This window comes from Phocoena phocoena, chromosome 3 (genome assembly GCF_963924675.1).
Source record: "Phocoena phocoena chromosome 3, mPhoPho1.1, whole genome shotgun sequence".
Taxonomy (NCBI): Eukaryota; Metazoa; Chordata; class Mammalia; order Artiodactyla; family Phocoenidae; genus Phocoena; species Phocoena phocoena.
The window spans coordinates 25,999,110-26,023,178 of record NC_089221.1 but is presented as its reverse complement, the minus strand read 5'-3'; the positions used below and the strand labels follow the sequence as shown (position 1 = coordinate 26,023,178).

At 39.9% G+C, this 24,069-nt stretch overlaps 1 protein-coding gene across 2 annotated transcripts in view; it reads right to left on the bottom strand.

The window, feature by feature from the left end:
* Positions 1–17,481: 17,481 nt before the first annotated feature.
* Positions 17,482–24,069, bottom strand: part of LOC136120556 (cadherin-6) — a 124,850-nt gene continuing 118,262 nt past the window's right edge. For both annotated transcript variants that reach the window (XM_065874007.1, XM_065874008.1), the window contains 3 exons: positions 23,677–23,794; positions 23,292–23,543; positions 17,482–18,017 (listed from right to left, as the gene is read on the bottom strand). In XM_065874007.1, coding sequence (XP_065730079.1) covers positions 17,527–18,017; positions 23,292–23,543; positions 23,677–23,794 — 861 coding nt within the window. In that variant the 3' untranslated portion in view covers positions 17,482–17,526. The remainder of the gene's footprint in view (positions 18,018–23,291; positions 23,544–23,676; positions 23,795–24,069) is intronic.

Sequence of the window (24,069 nt, the reverse complement as noted above, 5' to 3'; positions counted from 1 at the left end):
TGACAGGAATTAATAGTTTATACAATGAAGGACACTAGTAATTTGGACTATTTTAAATTTAAAATTTTACTACAAGTAAAAAAATACCTCTTGTAAAGCTTTTTTCTTTCCTCACTCTTTGCAAGATAATGAAAAGTAAAAGACTTTGAAACACTTAGAAGCATGATTCAATGTATCCAATTCTGCAAATGGAAATGTAGGCTATTAATTTCTCCTTTGGAATTTATTAACTCAAACCACAAAACAGACTAGTTAGAAGAGCATCCATTATGGGTAAAAGAGCTAGAGAATCAAGTAATTTCTTCTTCTAACTGCTGAGAGTATATACTCTCAGTATATACCATTCCCAGCATGAAAATATTTAACAGCTCTTCTAGGATAAATAAGAATCCTACTCTCTTTTTATCTCTGACATGACTTTGCAAAGAACTTTGCACAGAGCAGGTACATGACAAACGCTTTTAGAAACAGCTGCAAAAAATGGATGCAGAAACAAAGAGAAGTTAGTACAAGAGTGTGCTGAAAGCAAAACCCACACTGAATGTCTTCGATGTTTGGGATGTTGAGAGTAAACTTAGAACAAAAGAGTTTTTACATGTAAAAGGTTATCCATTTCATGAACTCTCATTTGGAAAATTATTATTTTTATCTAAAGCAGTGATTTAAAAAGTTTTTTCCTGGCTTGAACTGTCTGGTGCTGTGCCTCAACAATCTCTTTGTCACACCCTCACCCCTATTATAGACCAATAGACATAAGTAGCCAAATTCAGAAAACAATGTTTTCTTTTTACAAAGAGCCAAAAATTCAGAAAGCAATCTTAATCCCAAATCTTTAGAAAAATCTAACTTTTGGAAAAAAAATATTTTCAAAACTGCTCGATGAGACTTTTCCCATCAGTTTTGACTGTGCAGCAGTTTTTCATGGTCCACACTAATATCCTGAACATACTGCTTGCTCAGCACCATTCTCCTCTCCATTATCATGTATTCAGAAGAGATGAACGTTGCCTTTCAGTGTGTGTGTAACGCTTGTCCCCCAGGTATTCAACCTCTTGTCTCCTTATTAAGAAGCCCAGCTGCAATATTCAACCCTACAACAAAACAAAACAACACACACACACACACGCACACGCACACACGTCTTTTCCTGAGTCACCATCCGATGTCATACCATCGAGATTTCAAGGTCAATGTGTGATAGCTCCACTGAGAATCTTGACTATGTGGGATCATTGCAAACATGAAAAAGATGCTTTTTGCACTTGCTATCTGAAACTGAATGTGAAAGCTTGTAAATTAATGTACAAAAGCTTAGGAAAATATTACAGTTGTCACACTTGATTACTTATAGACACAACCTGACATTCCCAAAGAACAGATATTAAAGAGTAACTCTTCTTCAAAGATATAAAAACTCACTCATTCAGGTAGTCAATAAATATTCATTGGGAGCCTGTTGTGTACATAACATGGCAGGTACACTGATGGATAACAAAGATGTATAACATATGATATTGACCGTGTATATATCATTTCCTAGAGGGCTTTGCTGACAAAGCAGAAATGAGGAGGACTGATTACTGTAAATGGTGTTGAAAGTTATTCTTTATGTACATTAGTAACATGACCAGGTATACCTTTAACAACCTTGTCCCCCCAAAGATCCATTATATATTACCAGTAACCAGGGAGAATTTAAAATGACTCCTCTATGGAGGAAGTGATCTTAGACCAAATTTGGTTACAGACACTATGAACCAATGCTTTAAAAATTTTCCAAGTGAAATGAGATAAGCCTGACTTGATTAGACGTCATCTGTTCTCTGAGATAATCATACAGATTTAAAACAAAAAGTGTCAATGCAATGCAACATTGGAATCCCATGATTAGAAGGATTTTTTTTTTTTTAATGTATAGGAAGCTGCTCATTCTCTAAGGATCTAATGAACAGCCTTTGAAAGTAAGGGAGCAACAATAATCAAATAGGTTGTTTAAGAGAGTCATTTAAAGGCTTCTTCTATGAAGAAACATGAGCTTCCAAATGGTGAACTAGGTTGTCAAGAGACTGAAATATTTGTGTGTGTGTGTGTGTGGTACGCGGGCCTCTCACTGCTGTGGCCTCTCCCGTTGTGGAGCACAGGCTCCGGACGCGCAGGCTCAGCGGCCATGGCTCACGGGCCCAGCCGCTCCGCGGCATGTGGCATCTTCCTGGACCGGGGCATGAACCCGTGTCCCCTGCATCAGCAGGCAGACTCTCAACCACTGTGCCACCAGGGAAGCCCGAGACTGAGATTTTAACACTGCTAAAATATGTCATTGAATTGTTCTACAAAATACAGTATTACTATTTCCCTAAATTTTCTATGCATCTTACAAAGTTTGACGGAAAGGTGAATGGCTTTATATCACATTACATCTTTTTTGGCTTTGGGGAAGAAGGAGATGATTCAAACTTTAATCACATCAGGCTACAGATTAGAGCCACTGTAAATTCATGGTCTTGAATGCTAACTTGGATCTTAGTGCTACCTGGAAAGCCTTCTCTTTTCAGTCATCTCTCTCTCCTACTCTCTACACAGGTAGCTATGCCTGCTTCTCCACAGAAACGAAAGAACCTCCTGACCCCAAATCTATTATCTTATGAGTGCCTCCCTTCCTTGCCATTACACTCTCTCGCCACTTCTTAACTTCCACAGAGAGTTGGCAAAGTTCACTGACTTCACCTCCTTACCCGTTACACCCTGGCTAATGTCCCATCTCTACTGAAATTGCTGTAGTCAAGGTCATCTACTACCTCCTCTTCTTTATGTCCAATGGAAACTTTTCAGTCCTTATCTTAGTTGACCCCTGGGTGACATTTGGTACTGTTGACCCTTCCATCCTTATTATAACTCTTACCCTAAATTGGAAAAAAAAAAAAAACCCTGCTTTTCTTCTAGTTCTTGAGAAAATCTTTCTCAGTCTGCTTAGCAGGTTCTTTTATTTTTGTTTATTCCTTAAATACTGGTGTTCGAATAGGTTGTGCCTTGTCCCTCTCCTCTTCACACTCTATAGACTCTCTGCACAGTCTCTTCCATTCCTATGCCTGAAGTTGTTACCTATATGTTGCTGGCTCTCAAAGCTACATCTACATCCCGAATTGCTCACCTTAAACTTCAGATCCATATATTCACCTGCTGCCTTCTCTTGAATGTCACACGAATACCTCACACGTAGCATGTTCGAATTGAACGGATTATCTTTCTTTCAAATTGTTTCCTTTTCCTGAGCCCTCTCTATGATAGCACCACAAGCCACATAAATGCTCAGTCCCGAAACATGTAGGGGTGGTCCACAACCCAGTCAATGGGCAAAACCATTCTAAATCTCTCACGAATCCAAGCACATAAAAATAAAATCACTGTGACCACTGTGCTGGTACTGGCTATTTTCACCTCCTGTCTGAATGACCACGTTAGCCTCCTGTTGTGTTCCCTTGGGTGTAAATCCATCTTGTTCCAAGCCTTTCTCCACACTAGAGCCAGAGGTATCTTTCAAAAGAAAATCCTATCATGTCACTCCTGTTCTTCAGATGTTACAATGGCTCCCATTTTAAGGTCCCAGCTCTTGAAAATGTCTTATATTACTCTTCACCACCTCGTCTCCACGCTCCTCTTCTAGATCTCACCATCCTTTACCGTCCCCACGCCCACTACACTCTAATCACACCAGACTTCTAAAGTTATCTGAATATACCGTGGTTTTTGCCAGTTCTAGGTTTTCTCGTAGGCTGTTCATTTTGTTGGGATGTTCTTTCGCTCATCTCATGCCTGTTTATCACTGCTTAGCATAATCACGCATTCCTCTCAGAAGCTCTGATTTGTATCTACATCCCCCCCCATACTTCTATCATAGCACATTATTATGACTGCTGATTTAATTTTTTGGTGTTTTTTCTGCTAGACTATAAACCCCGAGTGTCTGTCATGTTCAAAGCTGTAGTCTCAAACATCTATCACCTTAAATATTTATTCATATTCACTGACTGATGGATTTAGAAGGTGAAAGGAGGATAAATGAGTAGCAACGCACTCAGCAGAATGGAGAAACTGAAGCCTAATTTCTAGCGTGGGGTGGGAATGTAATAAGAAGCAAGCTAATTTATAATGCAACACTCAGGCAAGGTCAAGGCGTAGTGGTGCCAGGTACCTCTGATTGCCAGGGGGTGGGGTGTGGCCGGAAGCGGATTGACTGTAAATCTGTATCAGGAGCAGTTAGTCTCCAGATCCTCTTTCCTACCCTGCATATCCAGCTGATTTTTTTCACTGCTCTCTCCCCATCTCAGCAGAAGGTAGGAGGTTTACTCTCTAGAAACACTGAATCGGTGAAATCCTGTGCTCAGGAACAACAGGTATGGCTGAGGGCAGGGGGGAAGAGCTGTACCTTAAAAGTGAATTACATGAAAAATCTCTATTCTGAACACTGGGATTCCTCCAGTTCCTTCCCTGTGTAAAGGTTTCTAAATACTGGCAACCAGGATTGGATCCCTGGGGAGGAGACTGGAAGAATCCTCTCACTGGAAATTGACCCAAGACAAGACATTCATAAATGCTGACATTTGAGTGCCTCAGTGAAACCATCGGTTCTTACTTCAGTCACACTATGGGGAGGCCCGCCAGCCGACAGCTAGACCTTCTAATTAGCTTCTTAGTACCTCGCTATTAATTAGGAACAGACAGCTAAGGGTTGCTAGACATTTGAGGAAGACTTCTAATGTGGAAGACAGCTAGACATTTGAGAAAGACTTCTAATGTGGAAGACAAAGACCAAAGCAAACAGAAAAGAAACTTAGAAAAAATAGAGATAAGCAAACAGGAGTAGAAGAAAATGTTTTAAAAAATTCATTCCTGATATCAGAGAGATGGAGAGTTTCTAGACGGATATGCAAGCAGAAGAGAATTGACAGATTACCTTATGTGATTGAGAGAAATTTAAGAATCACGTCAGGATGTTTGTGGCTGAGTTATGACAGGTATATAAAAAAACAAGCAAAGTTTAAAATGAGGCAATTACTAATTTCAGGGAAAAATAAAGTTGAGCAAGAAGAGATGTGAAATCACGGTATAGTGTAAGGCTCAACTGTGAGTCATCATATTTACACAGGCTAATAATGTAAATAAACTCTTAATCACCAGTTGTGCTATAACTATATGGGAAGGATGGGGGGAGAAGTGAACGCGTGTGCGTGCGTGTGTGTGCGTGTGTTTGGGGGGTTGTTGTAGGAAATCTAAACCCTTTCTCTCCATAGTGGGAAGTCAGTAGACAATGTTCAGAATTGTAAACCCCAGCGATAGTAGTATTAAGCTGAACCATCTGAAACCGTTGATGTTAACCACTTTTCACCTACAAAAATTGCAATTTCCTATGATTCAACCTAACATAAGCATTATTTAGAAATATGGAAGTAAACTATCTGGAAGGGTTGAAGGGGATAACCTCTGGGTAAAGGGAGTGAGGGTAGAGTGGGAAGTTTTGGCTTATAAGCTTTATAGAGCAATTTGGCATTTTAGATGATATACATATATTAATTGAATAAAAATTAAAATTAATAAAAGGATGAATAAGTGGATTACTTCCAAAGTACCTAAGTGAAAAGACCCATTTTCCTAGGAGGAATGATTAACGGTGGTAATTGATCAGATTGTGCTCACCTTTCCTCCTTTAAGAAGTTTTACCTTTTAAAAAGTGACTATTAGAAGAGCTTTCTCTGAAAAGACTAAAATAGTCTGTTCTAATAGCTCATTTAGAACTTTAATTGGAAATTTGGTTGTGTCTTCTTCCAATTAAGCTAACTGAAGTGGAACTCTGATTGGGCCCTGGGAGAGGAGGAGTTCCCCAGCTGAGGCTCATAGAATAACAGCTGACTTTAAAAAGAGAAACAAAAGCAAATGCTTAGGAAGACTGGAGAATTGACTCTATAGGGATTTCAATTATTTACTTATTGACTGACATATGCAGGGAACATAGCCAGAAAAGTTCTGAAAAAAAGATGGGAGAGTGAAGAGCTTCACCTGAGGATTTAAACAAACGTGTATGAACTACTCCTGGTATTTTCATTGGAAACTTGCAAACTTTTCTAGGGAGGGCACCTGTTTTAATTCCTTTATCATTTGCTAGACAAGTACATGCATTGTGTTCAATAAGTAAAGGAAAGTTGAAAGGCATGTGCAACTATTGCAACTTCTATCCCTCCTCCTCCCTTCAAGAACCTTCTTTGCTAGTCAAATCCATCTACCCAGAGTTCCTTGAGCATGCCTTGCCTTTGTTACCGCAACAGAATTGTTTCTAAAACTCTGGTGTGCATAAAAATCACTGGGGAACTTGCTATAAATGCAGATTTCCAATCCTGTCTTCCCTTTCTTCATGACATCTTTTAATATATTAGGCACAGTACACACAGTACTTATTTATGCTCTCAGATGAGCTGCAGCCCAAAAAAAGCCTAATTTTTTTTAAAAAAGGCTTTAAAATACAGGAGGAAAATTGCAAATATAAAATCAATACAAGTCTAGTGGTATATATATATATATATATATGAATATATAACAACATTGTGTAAACTAGTGAACTGCAGCTTGATTCACATCTTCAAGGTAAAGTGTGGGTATAACTTAATATGTTGAATATAGTGAAGGTGGAGCCTCCAAACTTTGGAATGCCTACAGCCTCTGGAGTACATAAAATAGCCCTGGCTATTTGTGGAATGGGACCAGGGAGCTTGCATTTTAGAGAAGCATTCCAGTGACACTGCCGTAGGTTCTAGCACTTCTTCTGAGGCCCAGCTCAGGTCTTAATGCCGAAATCAATCTGCCCCTTAACCTTTTCTAACTTGAGAGCTATCATTTGAATCTTGGTGTCATTTTGCCAAATTCTTTTAAGGTAGATATAGTTCTTTGGATGCAAAGGGAACCAAACAGTCTGGATTGCACATTTATTATTTTCAGTACAAATTATTTGTTAAATATATATTCACTTGTGATTTAATTTTTGTAACTCTGCAAGATTCTTTTGTATAAATGTTTTCACAAATCAGAAAATACTTTGTCATGATCTTCTTGATTATGATAAGGGAAAAATATATATTATACAAAAAGTAGGTAGTAAAGTTTTCATCACATAAGAGATGTTCAGAAATCTTTGAAGATTGGCTCAATTTTAATATATTATTTATTATATTTTAATACTATCATGAATACTTTTTATAATGCTTGAGATAGTAAAGAATAAGAAAACAGTTATAAATTAGCATTCAGTTTGAAGCAGTGACATTCTAAGGCAACTTTGAGTTCTTTTCTGAATCTCTGCCAAAGCCATAAGTCAGGAAAGAAACAGGTGTCTTTCTTAAGCTTTTGGTCCTGACCTTCTGAGAATGAGAAATGACAATAACATAAAAAGCATTTCTGATCAATAAACTTCAGCTTCCCCATTTTGCAATAGGTGGGAGGACAGACAGGGAGGGTTAAGAGAATTATCATATTTTTTCTGGAATCCATCTACTCTTCCTAGCAGGTTGGCTTTAAGCTTTGACTATGCCTCGTCTTTCTCCTGACCCCCACTCTTGACGTTACTTTGGCCCCTTAGAATTTAGCTATAATATCGGTGAAAGAGTGTGGAAAGAAACCCTAAATGACTAAAGTTGAGCTTCTGTTGCTCACAGGCATGAAGGTTCAAAACAGAAATGAAGTTCAATTGTAGAAAAATATGGAAAGTACATTACTTTTAGTTTGTAAACAAAGATCTGTAGCTACTGCTCTGGCACATGGATACCACCTCACTGGGCAGTTGGGTTTTCCAAGGATATAACAGACACTGGGCTGTTGGTGTGGGTGCTTGGATTCAATGGATGCTCCTGGCTAGAGCAAGTCTCCTTTGTTCCTACAAACTCATGAAATCTGAATTGCGACAGGAAGTCCTAATTCTTTTCCTTCTCTCCCATCTCTTGAAGGGCATGGTTACCCTATAGAGGGCTTACCATGATTTGATGGTGTGAAATATCAATACTGTCAAGATGATTACTGTATAAACAACTAGAGTTTTTGCAGTCTGGGGTGGAATTTTATGTTTCTCGGGAATATTTTTCCTTGGGAAAGCTGTTTCAGTGGTATTTTATAATAGGAATCAGTTGGGTGATTGGTGTTAATAGGCAGAATTTTGCTTTTCAGTCTCTTTTTTCCTTCATGGAGCATTTGGACTGATGTTATGGAGAGGAATGTCTTTTTTTTTTTTTTTTTTTGTGGTAGGCGGGCCTCTCACCGCTGTGACCTCTCCCGTTGCAGAGCACAGGCTCCGGACACGCAGGCTCAGTGGCCATGGCTCACGGGCCTAGCCACTCCGCGGCATGTGGGATCTTCCCTGACCGGGGCACGAACCCGTGTCCCCTGCATCGGCAGGCGGACTCTCAACCACTGCGCCACCAGGGAAGCCCGAGAGGAATGCCTTTAAGGTTGCAGCCATCAGTGGAGTCCAACCTCATCTGAATTTATATAAAGGAAAAAAGAATCTTTTTTTCTGCCAATAAATATTTATCTCAGATGGATGGGATTGGACTATGTGTACAAAGGGGGAAATGGGGGATTCAGTGGCAGGATTGCAGAGCCTGAGTTGAAAGAATTGAGTTTAATCCTAATTCCTGTGATGGGACATAGGGACAAATAGCCCCACTTAGTTTGTGAAATGGGAGTGATACAGCCTAGTGTACAGGGCATTTGTGAGAGTTATATTAAGTCATGTATAAGATAGTTATTTCTAAAGTGCTGCATAAAAGTAAGGCATTATTATCAGGCAGCTAAGCAAAGTTAAAAGCTTTAGTAAAACCTATCCTTTACTGACTATAAGGACACATTTTCTTATCAATGTGCAAACAAGACATATTCACCATTAAAAGTTAAGTTTTTGAGACTAAATGGCTCAGGAAGCAATAAAGATGATCTAATATGTCAAGGGAGACATTTAAAAAAAGGAATAAGTATATTATAGACAAGTAGGAGACAATCTACTCCTTCTAAAGAACCATATCTATTCATAGCATATTTAGAAAAGTATTGAATTCAGGAATATAAGACCCAGAAAAGTGATCTAAAGAGTCAGGGTGTCATTCTGTACAAAATGTTTAGTCAGGTAAACTAAAATTAATAATAGGAGATTAAATCAGGGCAGTCTTGAGGGAAGGGAATGCACAGAGCAGGGTGTGTGTCTGTCTTTTTACCCCTGTATCCCTATCATCTTGATCAGTGCCCGGCCCATAGTAAATTCTCAAATGGTTTTTGCAGAATGAATATAAAGGTTCATGAGTATCACTATGGAGAGATGCAACAACAAGGCTGAAATTCACATCTGAATTGTTGAAAGAGATACAGGCTTGTTGGTTCAGATTTATGAAATAAAGATGTGAGCTAATTATAATGGCAGGCTGAGCCTTTTAGCTTCCTTAACTGTTCCAAATTTTTGATAACCTCAAGACCAGAATGCTCTTCCCAAATGTCAGTGGCGAGTAGTCAACAAAATTTAGAATGAAAAAAAAAGCATGTCTTTTACAAGAGGACTTAATCTCTAAGGTTTGGGATGGCAAATAGGTCAACATTGTTCTATTGTTGACAGCTGCTGGAGCATTCCTGCTAGAGATGCTAAGGCTAGAAATCCGTGAGTCAATTCATCAACAATGCCCACCATGGGTGTTAGAGTCCAGGGATGGTAGACAAACATCTCTTACAAGGGTTTTCAACTTCGAGGTTGAATTTATAAATGACTTTTTTTTGGCTGCCCCTCGTGGCTTGCAGGATATTAGTTCCCCGACCAGGGATTGAACCCAGGCCACAGCAGTGAAAGCGCTGAGTCCTAACCACTGGACCGCCAAGGAATTCCCTATAAGTGACTTTGTACCTGCTCTTCTGATAACGCACTCAAGATTATTATGGGATATGGCTTATTATGGTGACTGAAATTGGGGCGGGGATTGGGAAAGATATTGCAAGATTGACAGAGACTGAACTTATATGTGGCAGATACATATACGTGTGCTGAACAGATTCACATGTTGCTCGTCTTTCTACATCTCCCAGCCTCTGTCCAGTGCCTTTGGGGCCATATGATTGAGTTCTGGCCAATGAGATATGAGCAGAAGTCACATAAGCCACGTGTAGGCCCTGACTTTAGGAAGAGCTCATATGATCGTCCAGCTCACTCTGCTCCCCTGGCATGTTAGCCCTTGGAGGCAGCGAGCTGTGGATGGCATAGCTACAAGAGGGAGAAAGGCCCACAACAACCCTGACGTTCACAAGGGTGAGACATAAATTTTGTAGAGATTTTGGATTTTGTCTACTGCAGCAGCTAGCGTGAATTACTAATAAATATCATTATGGGAAGTGGTTTGTTAAGGTGATGGGAAAGGGCTTAGCCCATCTGAATGTTTGCAGGAATCTGCTTCCTGAACTGGGTCCTTGAGAAAGCACATTGCACTTCCTGCTTACGTTACTATTAGGTCAGGGAAGTTTCCTAGATCCTGCAGACTATGCTTGCCTTGGGGTGGCCCAGAGCTGGGGATGGGGTAGCGGGGTAGGAAGGGCTTGGCTCTAGTGCACCGTGCATACTAGTGTACAATGTACATATCCTTCAAAATGTATATTTCTGGTAGCATCATTTATTTCCATCGTTTTCTGTTTCCCACCAAGTTAACTTTAAGCCAAATGGCAAAAAATGAAAACACAAAGCGACAAGAAAAAGCAGCTGCTATGGCATTGGTGATCCTCTGTGTTCTGATGACATGTGACTTTTCCAAACCTAGTCCCCTTCACGGAACCTCAGCTGAGATCAATGGCATTACTTAAACATCCCTCTCTTTTCTCTCCTTTTCCTGCTATTCTTTTCAATTCTTACCTCCCTTTGTCTCAATCTCACTAATTCCTAAACCTCCCACACCCTCCTGTACCTGGGCAGAAAGTTTCTCCATCCTATGAAGTCCTATGAACATTTTCATATATACCTCTCTGAAAACATCCCATGCCACCTTCTGGTAGGTACTCTAGTTATGAGTTTATGGCAGCCCTTCCTCATGGACAGGCATCTGGAGAGAAGGGAAAAATATATCTGGCTTATTGTTGAATATTCCACAGCACACAGTGGAGTGCCTGCTGTATACTGAACAAATGAATGAATAAATAAAAATCGCCGTAGCAAAGCAATGAATTCAATTCTCCCAGTTAAAAAATTGGGAAACTGCCTCTAGAAATAGGAGGCAGCTTAAAAAAGAGCAAGCGGGTAAAATATTATAGCTCTGAATATGCTGAAAACATTTTATTTACTCATAGCATAAGAATGCTGGAAGGATTTTATTCTTATTCCCCTTTGGACTAACCCTTTTTCTTTTTAAATATTAATTAATTAATTTGCGGTACGCGGGCCTCTCACTGTTGTGGCCTCTCCCGTTGCGGAGCACAGGCTCCGGACGCGCAGGCTCAGCGGCCATGGCTCACGGGCCCAGCCGCTCCGCGGCATGTGGGGTCTTCCCGGACCGGAGCACGAACCCGTGTCCCCCTGCATCGGCAGGCGGACTCTCAACCACTGCGTCACCAGGGAAGCCCCCCTTTTTCTTTTTCAAATCAGAGATCCATAGATAATTGCTTGTATGGGAGGGAATTAAGGATGGAGATTTGGGATGGGCAAAAATATAGAACTGTCCTTTTTTATCTAAAGCAATTACCATGAGGATAATTAGCTTTCTTAATACAGCGATTCCATAAATAACAGTAGAATTCTTGATGTCCCAGTGGTAAGAAGTCTGCAGGGCCGTGCCAATGATATATATTGCTGGCTGGGAGAAACTGTTGTTTACAAGCTAATTATTGTATAACAGGTTGGCTTTAGCTAGCTCTCTGAGAGGTTAAAACAGCAGATTTGGAAAGATAAAGTGTGTATCAGTATGTACATTTTAAAGATCTCTGATTACAAACAACAGTTTGAGAGAACTGAAAAAAAAACAAGTTAGAAAAAAACCAGTTTATTAAGTAATATCATATAAATAACTTGTTACAAAAATTGATTTGCAAAAGGCATATTTACTCTTTGTGAGAAATCACTTTTTAAATTGCATTCTTTTCAAATTTTTACGTCTAAGAAAACAAAGGAAAATAAAAGAAGCCATTTCAAGGAGCGTGTATTTGCCATTTGACTACAACAAAAGGCCCGGCCACACTGAGCTATAAGGTAATTGTCTCAACCCCATTCTTCTAATACAGAAAACTTTCTCATGTAAACTGTGAAGTTATGAAAATCTCCCTAGCTAGAAATGTGGATGAAAGCTGAGCAGTGATTGTTTCCATCAGGTGTTGTTGCCAAAGACACGAGCGATACCGAGAAAAACCATATGAACTGAGCACTCCAGTCAGTAAATCTTCCAGGGTGGTATCAGCTTCAATTTATACTTGGGAGTATTTTTAATTAAAAACAATCAATACCAAAAAGCTTTTATTTGGGGGTTTTAAAATCACAAATCACCGTAGGAGAATGCCATGTTGCCTTAGCTTGGTACTACTGAAGATGCCCATAGCAATTATTTTAAGTCCTATTCTTATGCAGTTTACTTTCAAAGCAATGAAAATAATCACAAACAAAATAGTACAGTGGTTTTGAATCGCTCCTGTGTTTCTCCCGAGCAGATCAGTTTTACGTTTGCTACACAGCATTCCTCCTGAATGCCTAGTAATTCTATACATATGATTCCTTAATAAACACTAAACTAATAGATCATAGAAAACTAAAAGCTTATAGCAGGTGCCTCTAGACATATTTACATAAATAGCACAGTCTTGCAAGAAAGACCAAGATCTCATTATAGTGGAATGCTTCTTCCACAATGCTGGGTCCATGCCTCATTTGTCGGATTAACCCCATTTGAGGAGAAATTTGAGTTTGTGGTCCATGCGTTTTTTAAAAAAGGGAATTAAACAACTTGTAAAAGCTCTTTGAAATTAATCTAATAACCCAGTGGCTCTTCGGCTAAGTGCCTGGTCCTGTCTGAAATACAGTGGGTAATAGGCTTTGTTTCCATTTCACCTCCTTTCAGCACTTTCATCTGCTGGCTCTGTCGGGCAAACGTTCCCCCCAAATTAAAAAATGAAACTGCATCATAAATAAGGCATTACCAAATGGGGAGTAGATTAAAGATTGTCTCAGCAATGCTTAAATTAAATTGACAATGCAGAGACCATAAACTTCTGGCCTTAAAAATGAACTATTTCTTTATTAACTTTTAACAAGTGTGTGAGTCAATGTATTGCTCTGCACAGAAAATATGGTCAGGGTCCGATATTTTTTAGTAGAGAATTATCCCTTTAGAAAATTATTCCATAAAGATGCCAAAGGGAGATTAAAAATGCTGCAACCATAAGAATTACTGAACTTTTAAGGAGATGATACTGTAATTTTGTATTCTCTAGAAAAGAAAGCTGCTGTCAGACCTCAGGAAATAGTTCATTTTCCTGAAGACGCACACACGAAGTCTTAATCTTTCCACTCTTATTATCTGATAAAGGAGGCTGGGTTGTAGTGGTAATAGTAGACTGCTTGGATTTTTAATCTCCTGTCACAATTCAAAAAAGATTTCCTCTAGACAAAAAAAAAGAATAAAACTACACTAAGATGATCCTTTTCAGAGGATACCTTTCAGAATAGTGGAGATCATGACTTTTTAGTGTTCTTCCAAAGTAATTACACCACTTCAACACTAGTGACTATGAAAAAATAATTTATTTGGTGGTTCGTTCGGTCCCTGGGGAAAATGAATTTAGCAGTACCTGCCTTAAATATTTAGTTTGTGCCCAGGAATCAAGTTTCTTCTTTCCTTTCAACTGCATACTTTTTTAATGGTCCTCAAGTATATAGAATTGAGGAATGCCCAATTCGTAGTTTATACATGGTTATCTCCAATGAAATACCCATTTCAAGACAAAGCATTTGGTATAAGGTATTGCTCAGCAAATCAGAACACCTCAAATGTATGTATCACTTAAATGTTTAAATTTAAAAATTACCTAAAAATGAAATGAATGAAAACATTCTGAAGTTAGTTTGGATCCATAAAATTTGGATGCTTCTAAGATAGAGATTCAACTTATAAGAAATTTTTGTATCACTTTTTGGGAGCTGAAAATGAACACTAAACCAAAATTTTTATACTGAGTTAGAATATAACACCAGGTGTTATTCCATCTGAAAATGGAGTTGATTTGTATCCAGACCTCCCTATAGGCACCTAAACTGTAAAGCTAGGAAAGCTCTTACAAAAACATATATTTTCTGGGCCCAGGTCCCCTCTCTTATGGCTCTATGAAACCAGTTTTGATTTTCCCTCATTTGATTTAGTTTTTTATTTGGGGATGAATGTTTTCCAGGCCTTTCAGAAGAAAGTGCCATGAAGTGAAGGGGCTTTAAACTTATGTACAATAGCTTAATGTTTTTAAAATTTCAGCTTATTCTAGGGAACATCTCGGTGATGAAGAAACTTCCCCCTGTGAATAGAGGGCAAAAAAAAAAAAAAAGTGAGAAGGGCCTCAAAGTCCTTGAAACAACCCACAAAGGCAATCTCCCTATATTTAATGAATTTTAGTTTCTCAGTGATTAAAGCAAATATTAAAACAACTTTACCTCTTCTCAATTTCCTTCTTTCTCATCACAAACATCTAATATCAGGACAGAGACAGTGTGAAAACTGAGCTGAAAGCTAATGTTCTCTCCAGTCATTCATGTCAACGCAGGTTCTTGACCGGATGTCTTGGTGGAAGGAAGTGAGACCAGCACAGAATGATGGAACTATGGCTCTTATTGTTTCCACGACATCAGGCAGCTTTAATTTTAGGAAAATGTTACTCAGTCTTGACATTTATAGGACCCTAGTGCAAAATATTCAGCTCCAACCTATCCAACTTCTTAGAGATTCACTTCATCATCAGCTTTTGTGGTAAGAGATTTAACAGTTATGTACTTAGTCATATTAACCTGCTCTTGGTATAACTGTCGCAACTTCAGGGTGGAATAAGATAACTTCCAATTACACCTCAGAAATTCCACTACAGAACTTCTTACTTTCACTTAGGAGGAGAGCGTAAACCTTACCCTTAAACATGGAAGTTGCTGGCGTCAACCCACACACATTCCAATTAATGCCAAAATTTTAGAAGGAAGACTTCTGATACTTTTCTTTTTACAGGACTATCTTTCTTGATATACTTTATCACATGACATGAAATATAAGGATAGAGAGCTCTTAAATTTTACAGTAATTTGTGTGATTAAGGTGCTGTTCTATTGCTATAAATAACTAGTTCTTATTAATTAACTTTCCTAAGCTATCTTTTTTCAACACTTACCTGTGACTATGATATATATCGACTCATTACAGCGAAGCCCTCCTGTAGTATTTTGTCTGCATTCCTGTGTGTGTGTATGTCTGTGTGTGTGTGTGAAGAACTAGAAAAGAAAACCTTATAAGCAGGAAACAGCCCAACCATGAAATACTTGTTAGTATACAGGGAAGTCCATCCATTCAGGAAACACAAGGAATAATATGGTTGTAAAAAATTTTCACTCTCATTGGGTAACCCAAAAGACTATATTTCTCTTATTTTAAAGGTGCTGTCTTTACTTCCTGGGTAATAAACCTATTTAGAACGTAACTACTAAACAACAGTGTGTTTCCAAATAGAAAGTATGTGCTGATAGGACATTATCCCCCAATGGAAATGGCACTAAGATTATCTGTAGAAAATTACCATTAATTGAAAATAAATCCCTAAGACTAATAATTGAAGTCAGCATATCCTTAAGTACATACTATATACATACAGAGCCTGTTTTTTTCAGAGTTTTCAAAACAAGGATGTTTCATTACAGTACTTTGGAAATTTCTGATGACTGCACAATGTAAGAGTCTAATGACAAAAAGCATTAGAACGGCATATGAAATAAATGATCTGAACCTGCCGGAAGGATTAGTTCAGTGCAGTTGGGTCCTCTGGATGATAACTATGATGCTAATTGCATAATTAGAGAAATAATGGATTTGATGGATTGTACATTACTTTTCTGTTGCAGTTTGAGACCATTACTTTATCATTAGTTCAAAGACAAGGAGGGCAGGGATTGCCGTGGGAACAAAGTTAAAAACAATGAAAAACATTTAATGCTTTTGAAAGGCAGCTATCATTTAAATTACAATCTTAAACACCCTTGTTGAAGGGAATCCAAGTTTTCCCTTTTTAAGTGTCTTCCAAACATGTAATATGTAGGTTTTCACCATGATTTCAATGTTCATCTATATGCATCATGTTATATAAATATACGGCTATTTCCAAATGGGAAGGACAGGGTGTCAAGTTCAAGTGTGACTGGCTCTTACCTCCCCATTGGACTGTGAGAGCGGGATCTGAGTTTTATTTAATCTACCTTCACTAATGCAACTCAGTTGTGTGAGACGGATCTGAAGGATATGAATTATTGTACCTCACACTGCTACTTTCAAGGATATTGGAATCATGCTGACAGTTACAGACCAGGAGTTAAACTTTGTCTCAGAAAAGTTCCTTCAAGAACTTTCTAAACAATTTAGACTTATTTGTAATTAGCCTACTGATGGCTGAAATAATTTCAAGTGATCCATGATACATTTGGAGGCCCAAACTTTAAAATATGCTAAATATTTCCTTTGTTAACATTGATTATCTATTTTTCTTTTCCCTTTATATGGTGCAAGGGCAAATTTTGTATGTCTAATGTATCACAAATTATGAGTCAGTGGCAAGGAATGAGGTCTTATTAAGATTTTTTTTTTTTTTTTTGGTTATCTTTGAATGTTACCATTTAATTGGCATCATTTCCTAAAGAAGAAGGCGAATCTCAAAACGTTGGCGGATCTGATGTTTTGAATAGTCACTGGTGCGGGAAAAAGATCATGAAGGATAAACAGGACCGGCAAATATTTGAAATTCTTTGTAGGAGAAATACACACCCATATATAGTTCATCATCTCCTTGTGAGCTGATATACCAGGAGCAGTGGTTCCTCCTTCATTTCTTTAACTAAAACTATATTTTTATAAAGTATAATCCCTTATCCCATTAGCATGTGAAATGTACAGAGCAGTCAGCTGACCTTGGGTCAATGCAATGTACTACGAGACCAGGCCAGTGAAATCGAGCATGTTCCAAACCTGCACTAAGAGAACAGGGGAAAGGATTACTCCCCATCCTCTCCTCCAGCACGCTGCCTGTTGGGCTGACATGGTTAACTGGATGCGCTAAAAAATAAACATTTGCCTCTCAGAAGCTCATAAAAGTGTACTAGAAAAAACGTCTCTAACATTGGATCCGCACGGACTGCAGCCATTGACTTTTGGAACGGGTAGAACAGAGAACCCTTCACGGGGCGGTGGATAAATAGAAAGAAAGAGCCACTTCACATGTTTCAGTGTCGTACTGGAAAATGAAAAAGGCAACATATTAGGAGTCCTTGTCACTGTCCACCCCTCCGTACATATCTGCGAGCTTTTTGAACCGAGGCCCCCAGTCACTAAGGTATTCATAGTCCTGGTCTCCATCCGTGGTCACCGACTCCAGCGAGCTCAGGGAATCGGCCACTGAACCGGTACCCTCGTAGGCGAAGGTGGCCAAGGAGTCGTAGGGCGGGGCAGTGGGGTCTGTGTCATTTTCCTTTAACCTTTGGTTAATGAAATCTCGGACGTCGGTGTTATCACAAGCTGCTGGAGTCCGTCGGGGTAGAAAAAGGGCTTCGGGCACAATGTCCCTGCGTAATTTGCTGTCCTCTATGGCTTCGGGATTTCTCAGGGTGCCGATATCAAAGGCCTGGGTGTCCTCCTCTCCCCCACCTTCGTCGTTGTAACTGACAATGTTGTCTCTGATGTCCTCTTTGGAAATGATCAAAGGTTCTTTTTTCCGCTGTCGCCTGAGAGCTGCAAACAACACCACTGTCACTGGAAGCAGAAACAAAACAACGAGGGAAGGGAAAGTTAATTTGCCGACCAATTAACGTCAGGAAGAAACACTGCTCCAAAGTGAAGTTTTCAAAGTTTTCGAGGAAACTACTCGAGACTCAACTTTTGCTTCCTTAAGGTTGCACGTGCCTCCACGCATGATCAAACCACGACCCTCTCCCACCCCCAAATCGAGTAGCTATTTGAAAGAAAGTTAGGATTTAAGTAGAGGATAGAACACCTTCATGTTTTGTCAGTAGTTCCTTCTTGCTTTGAAATGGCAGACCAGTTTCAAGGTAAGGGAAAAAATAATAAAAAAGAGCTCACACAGTGAGAGTACTGCAATAAGAGTGAAAATCATGCTGAACACCTGAAACGCTCTGAAACTGTTTATAAGTACACGGCTGGCACCTTCGGGGATGTGTTGAAGGGTTTGCATAACTCCACTTCTAAAATAACTTTTGCACTGATGCCTTCTTTGTTTTTCCGGAGAAAAGTATAAAGTTAGTTTAAAACCCAAAGTAGAGACGTGGATGTTTGGATACCTTTCTTACATACAAGGACAGGTAATACCTGCAGAGGCCCAGATACAATTCAGAAAGCCGTTTTGGACTTCAAGATCAGCCAGTTTGAAGGGGGCAGGTAATAGTGCGCATGCCAGATTACCTGTGTTTAGGCTAAACAAAATAAACACATTTAAGTGGGAACTTAAAAAATCTCTCAGAGTTTCATGTTCTGTAAGTCTGTTGACCGGAATGTTTGTTCTTTTGATTTTTCTTAATTCGGATTAGAGGCAAAGCAAGAGCTGTGTTTAAATAGGTCCTGACGTGGGCTTCCCTGGTGGCGCAGTGGTTGAGAGTCCGCCTGCCGATGCAGGGGACACGGGTTCGTGCCCCTGTCCGGGAAGATCCCATATGCCGCGGAGCGGCTGGTCGCGTGAGCCATGGCCGCTGAGCCTGCGTGTCCGGAGCCTGTGCTCCGCAACGGGAGAGGCCACAACAGTGAGAGGCCCGCGTACCGCAAAAAAAAACCAAAACCAAAAACAAATAGCTCCTGACGTTTCTTCATAGCTGGTTGGGTAGAAAACAGCTGGCTACCTGTAAAGAGACACATCCATGAATGAACACATGGATGGGAAAGTGAAAACATACCGACAGCTTGGAGAGAAAACAGCCATCCAGGGCAGAAAATGCATTGTTAACCTGGGGTTGTCCATGGGAGATTAGTACCAGTAACATCTCTTTACTCTCTCATCCCTAACATGGTCCAGTTTTTATGAGCCATGCAAATTGAATTATCACAATAAAAATTACAGAATAATGGCTTTTGGTGGATGTGTATATCTATCTCTATATTAATGGATATAGGCACACCCAGGTGTCTATATATTTAACATTTCAGATGTTAATAGTATTAATAATTGGTGATCTATCGAGATAGTTCTATGTGCCAAGCACTGTGCTAAGTGCTTTACATACCGAATCGAATTTAATTATCATAATAGTCTTACAAAGTAGGTACCATCATTATAACTCCATTTTACATAAGAGGAAATTGAGGTTTAGAGATGTCACGTGTACAAACAATTGAAATCTAGGTCAGTCAGACTAAAAAGCCTGTACTCTTAATTACCCTGCTTTGAAGCATGTTTGGATTGTAGACTATTTCTAAAGGATATGCAGTTTTGCTGTTTTCAAGCATGCGGTTGTGTAACGGTACACATTCTCTTTTGCTGCCAGAGAGTGTCCTGATGCCTCATTTATCCCTTTCATTCAGGGTATTTATTTATTTGTTCATTCAATAAATATTTATTTAGTGCCAACTCTGTGCCAGGTATAGTTCTAAGCATTATCAATAATAATAAAAAAAAAGATCCAGAGCCTGTCTGAAAAAGGGAGGCAGGAGTGGTGGTGGTGGGGTGGCAGATAGAGACAGAAAAAAACAATGTGTGTAATAAATAAGGAAATTATTATAAGGTGATAAGTGCAGTGGAAACAAGAAAAAGTAGGGCAGAGTAAGGAGGATGGGAAGGACTTCCGTGTACGTCTGAGGGGCTGTATATATTTTCTGGGGGGAGACTGCATCATTGAGGAAGTAACACCTGAGCAAAGAGATGAGGAGTTATCTAAGGAACTATCTGGAGAAGAGGACAGAGCTAGGAGGAAGGCCACGGGGTGGGGGTGTGCCTGCAGCGTGTGAGGTGCCGGGGAGACGAGCAGAGTAGGAAGGGCCATGTCAAGTGGGGCTATGGGTTCTTTGTACGCCTTCACTTTACCCTGGGGGGTCCAGGTGGGTGGGAAATTGCACGGCTTTGGGTGGAGGGATGCTCTTAATCTACCTTTTATGCTGGTTTCCAGTGTGACGCGGATTTGCAAAACAGAGGGTTGTAAGTAAGGACAGCCTTTGGGATAGAGAATAGAATCAAGCTAACTGTCGCTCAAAGAAATAAATTCTGATGGACACAGGTTCATTCCAACATTTAAGCCAAGACAGCAGGCATTTATCACTTTCTGATTTTTCCGCAGCTTAAGGTGCCTATATCTTGTCTTTTACTCCTGTGCACACCTGAAAGTGCAATTGTCTAGAAGACAGAGGGGACATTCAGTAATTTAAAGGCATTTGTGCACTGCCTAATTCTCCTACTGTTACAACTGCCTGTATCTTTTCTTATTGGCCCAATGCACATCTGAACAGAATTTCTTGAGGGTGTAACTGTCTAAAAGGAAGATCTTTTTCAAAGCTAATTTTTATAAACTGAAAATGTGAGTTCTAAGCACATGGAACAAAAACACTCTGAGAAAGTAAAATGCTGCCTTCTCTGTAACTGAGCCCTTCCCTTTTCTCTACCTCCTTGAGGCCAGAGGACAGCAGTGAGATATTTGGGGCCAGCGTGCTTGGACAAATTTGTGTTCAAATCCCATCATGAAACTGGAAGGTAGCAAGGCATCTGAGATCAGCAGATCTAGGTTCACTTAAACGATCCGACCTTTCTAAGTCAGTTTCCTTCTCTGTAAAAGAGAAGCAATAACACAGTGCCCAGTGTGAAAGTTATTATGCCAACTCTAAAGCACCAAAGAAGCACGAGATGTAGTAGTTGTTTTTACTGTTGCTTTATTGACAAAAACAATAGATGCCACATGATCCACTTTCTTGACGGCAGATTTCCCCCTATATCAATGTGGCTTTCCTTCTCTCACCAACTCTCAGGTTTGCTGCCACTTTCTTCAATGGTCTCATTTTTAGTTCGAGCTCTCTTTCATCCTGAAAGTTACACTGCATTCTATAAGTTCATGGAGAAAATAGGGTACAGTGTGGAAGCACCAGGGGTCGGCAGGGTAAAGACCTGCGTTTGGAACTTAGCTCTACCACCTGTTAGCTGTGTAACTTGGCTTCACACCCTGGGGCCTCAGTTTTCATATGTAAGATGCAGATAAATATAGACTAGATGGTTCTGAGGATTAAGTGAGAAAGACATTTGTAAAGCATCTTGCCCAGTGTCTAGCCCATGCTGTGAGCCTAGTAAAGATTAGATCCCATTTTTCTCCTTTTTAATTAGGTACAGAATTCCAAAGAGACTAGACAAGATGTGGGAAACACTGAGGCAAATTAGAAGTAATGAGGAGACAGTGAAGTCACTGGAGGGAAAAGATGAAAAAAGAGGACATAGGGAGCTGGTTAGAAGGAAACTAAGCGGGAGGACAAAGTGGGTAGATGATGAGGGAAGGGAAACATGACCTCTATGAGATGAAGGCTGGCTCTTCCTCCATAGACCATGAGTCCATGGAATTCTACCTGAGTATAGCATGCCGGTCTAGCCCTTCTAAAAATAACCTCTTTTTTTTTTTTTTTTGCGGTACGCGGGCCTGTCACTGTTGTGGCCTCTCCCGCCGGGGAGCACAGGCTCCGGATGCACAGGCTCAGCGGCCATGGCTCACGGGCCTAGCAACTCCGCGGCATGTGGGATCTTCCCGGACCGGGGCACGAACCCGTGTCCCCTGCATCGGCAGGCGGACTCTCAACCACTGCGCCACCAGGGAAGCCCATATAACCTCTTTTTTTTAATCAAAAAGAATATTCATATCTTTCTCTTGGAAAACAATTTTTACAGACTCACACCATTAGAACACTGATTTGTCTTTGCATACTGTCAGTTTTTATTTACCCTCATATCTTAAAATACTTCCCCCAAATCTTAGCTGACAAAGAGAATCACAGTTCTTTAGCCGAGTTTCAAGACTCTGTTATAATTAGCAGAGTTGATCTGGAACGTGAAACTCTTGAACAGGGATCCCTAGGCTTTCTCTTCTTGGAGAAATGGAGGTTTTCCTTTCCTCTTTTTGAAGTCACTATATTGTCATTTTTTAAAAAGGAGTTTTTCTCCTTCTGTGAAATCCAGGTTAACTCTGGCTTATTTTTTCCCCCCATGGTGTAGGCAGGCTTCTCAAATCTTAACTTTTTTTTTTGAAGGGCTGCATTAGCTAACATTTGATTTCTTAGTTCACAACAGTCAAGGGACTTTGGAGCATTTTGAGCTCAACTTGTGCACTTAATTGGTTGGGGATAAAAATTTCCTTTGATTCACCATTAGATCTTGATTTTCACTATTCATTCATTTCTTTTAGGTCAAAGATTTATTTCCTTAGTCACAAACGTTATTTATTATTGAGAGTCTGAGAAATAATAGACATTGTGTATGTGGCAATCAGAGAGCAATGCTAAGAAGGTAGTTATTTAAGTGGGTGGATCCAAATAAGTTTTCTGAGATAAAGAAAATTTCACCACGATTTATTCTTCTGTATGAGAAAAAAAAAAGTCATCACATTTCTCTTTCCACTTTCCCATTGATCTTTAAACTTTACCTTTGTAGAAATGGCCTTCATTACATACCCCATGTCCAATGACTTTTGTTCTTTGAAAATTTAACGTTTGCCAGGTTAAATATGAAACAACAAATGAAATGGAAAGGGCATATTTATATTGCCCTCAAATCCCCCTGTGGTTCATTCCCAGTCTGATAGAAAAGAGATTCTTTTGGTGGAATGACTCCCTGGGTAGGGAAAGACATGGGCAAGTTTCACATATGTTCATTCTCCAAAGCCATTTTCAAGCAAAAACTAGTTCATGGGTGAACCACATAAGATTCTCAGCACATAACTCTCCTCACCTAGATCGGGCTGTATGCCTTAATGGGGGAGGCGGATAAATCTAGAGAGCCATAGTAACAGTGTGTGCCCCTCAGCATGGGGAGATAGGATGCAGGGAGAAGCAGTTTACCTAGTAGGGTCACGATGCACAGCAGGATGGCAACCAGAGCCCCCGTGCTCAGTCCCGTCGGGTGGACGAGGGCCTCTGCGTGGCAGGACTGCATGTTCCCTTGGTGGTCACACGCACAGACCCGGACAGTCACTGTCCCAGTGCTGCTTTGGACTGGGTAGTCATTGTCTGATATGACCACAGGCAGGAGATAGGTGCTCATCTCGTGTCTACTGTAGCCATTTTTCCGAGTTAAGATTCCCGCTGTGTTGTCTGGAACCGGAAAGCAAAGTGGTGAATGGAAGTGGAAACCATGTTATATATTGGATCAACTGTGATGGGAGTAGACAGATAATAGATGCAGATATAGATATATAGACAGACAAGGCAACTTGGACTCATTTACCTTTGTTGTCTTGAATGGTAAAATTTGAGACACTGGCTGCTTCTGGGGCCAGAGAGAATGAGAATTGGTGCCCGCTGTAAGGGTCATCCTTGTCAACGGCTCGTAGGGTCTGAATCAACTAAAATTGAAACCATAAAGCTGCCATCAAGTCTTGCTAACTCAAAAGTGTTTCTTACAGTTTTGCAGTAAATGGCTTGATCAAATGATTTCTAATTTTACTTTTAAAATGATAGCCTGTAGAAAATTTACAATGAATCCACTGTATGCAAAGAACTAATAGGCTGGAAATAGAGCCAGGGACAATACTTTGTTGTGGAGCTGTCCTGTGCACTGTAGCATTTTTAGCAGCAAGCCCGGTCTCCTCCCTTCAAACCAGCAGTACCCTCTTCCTTG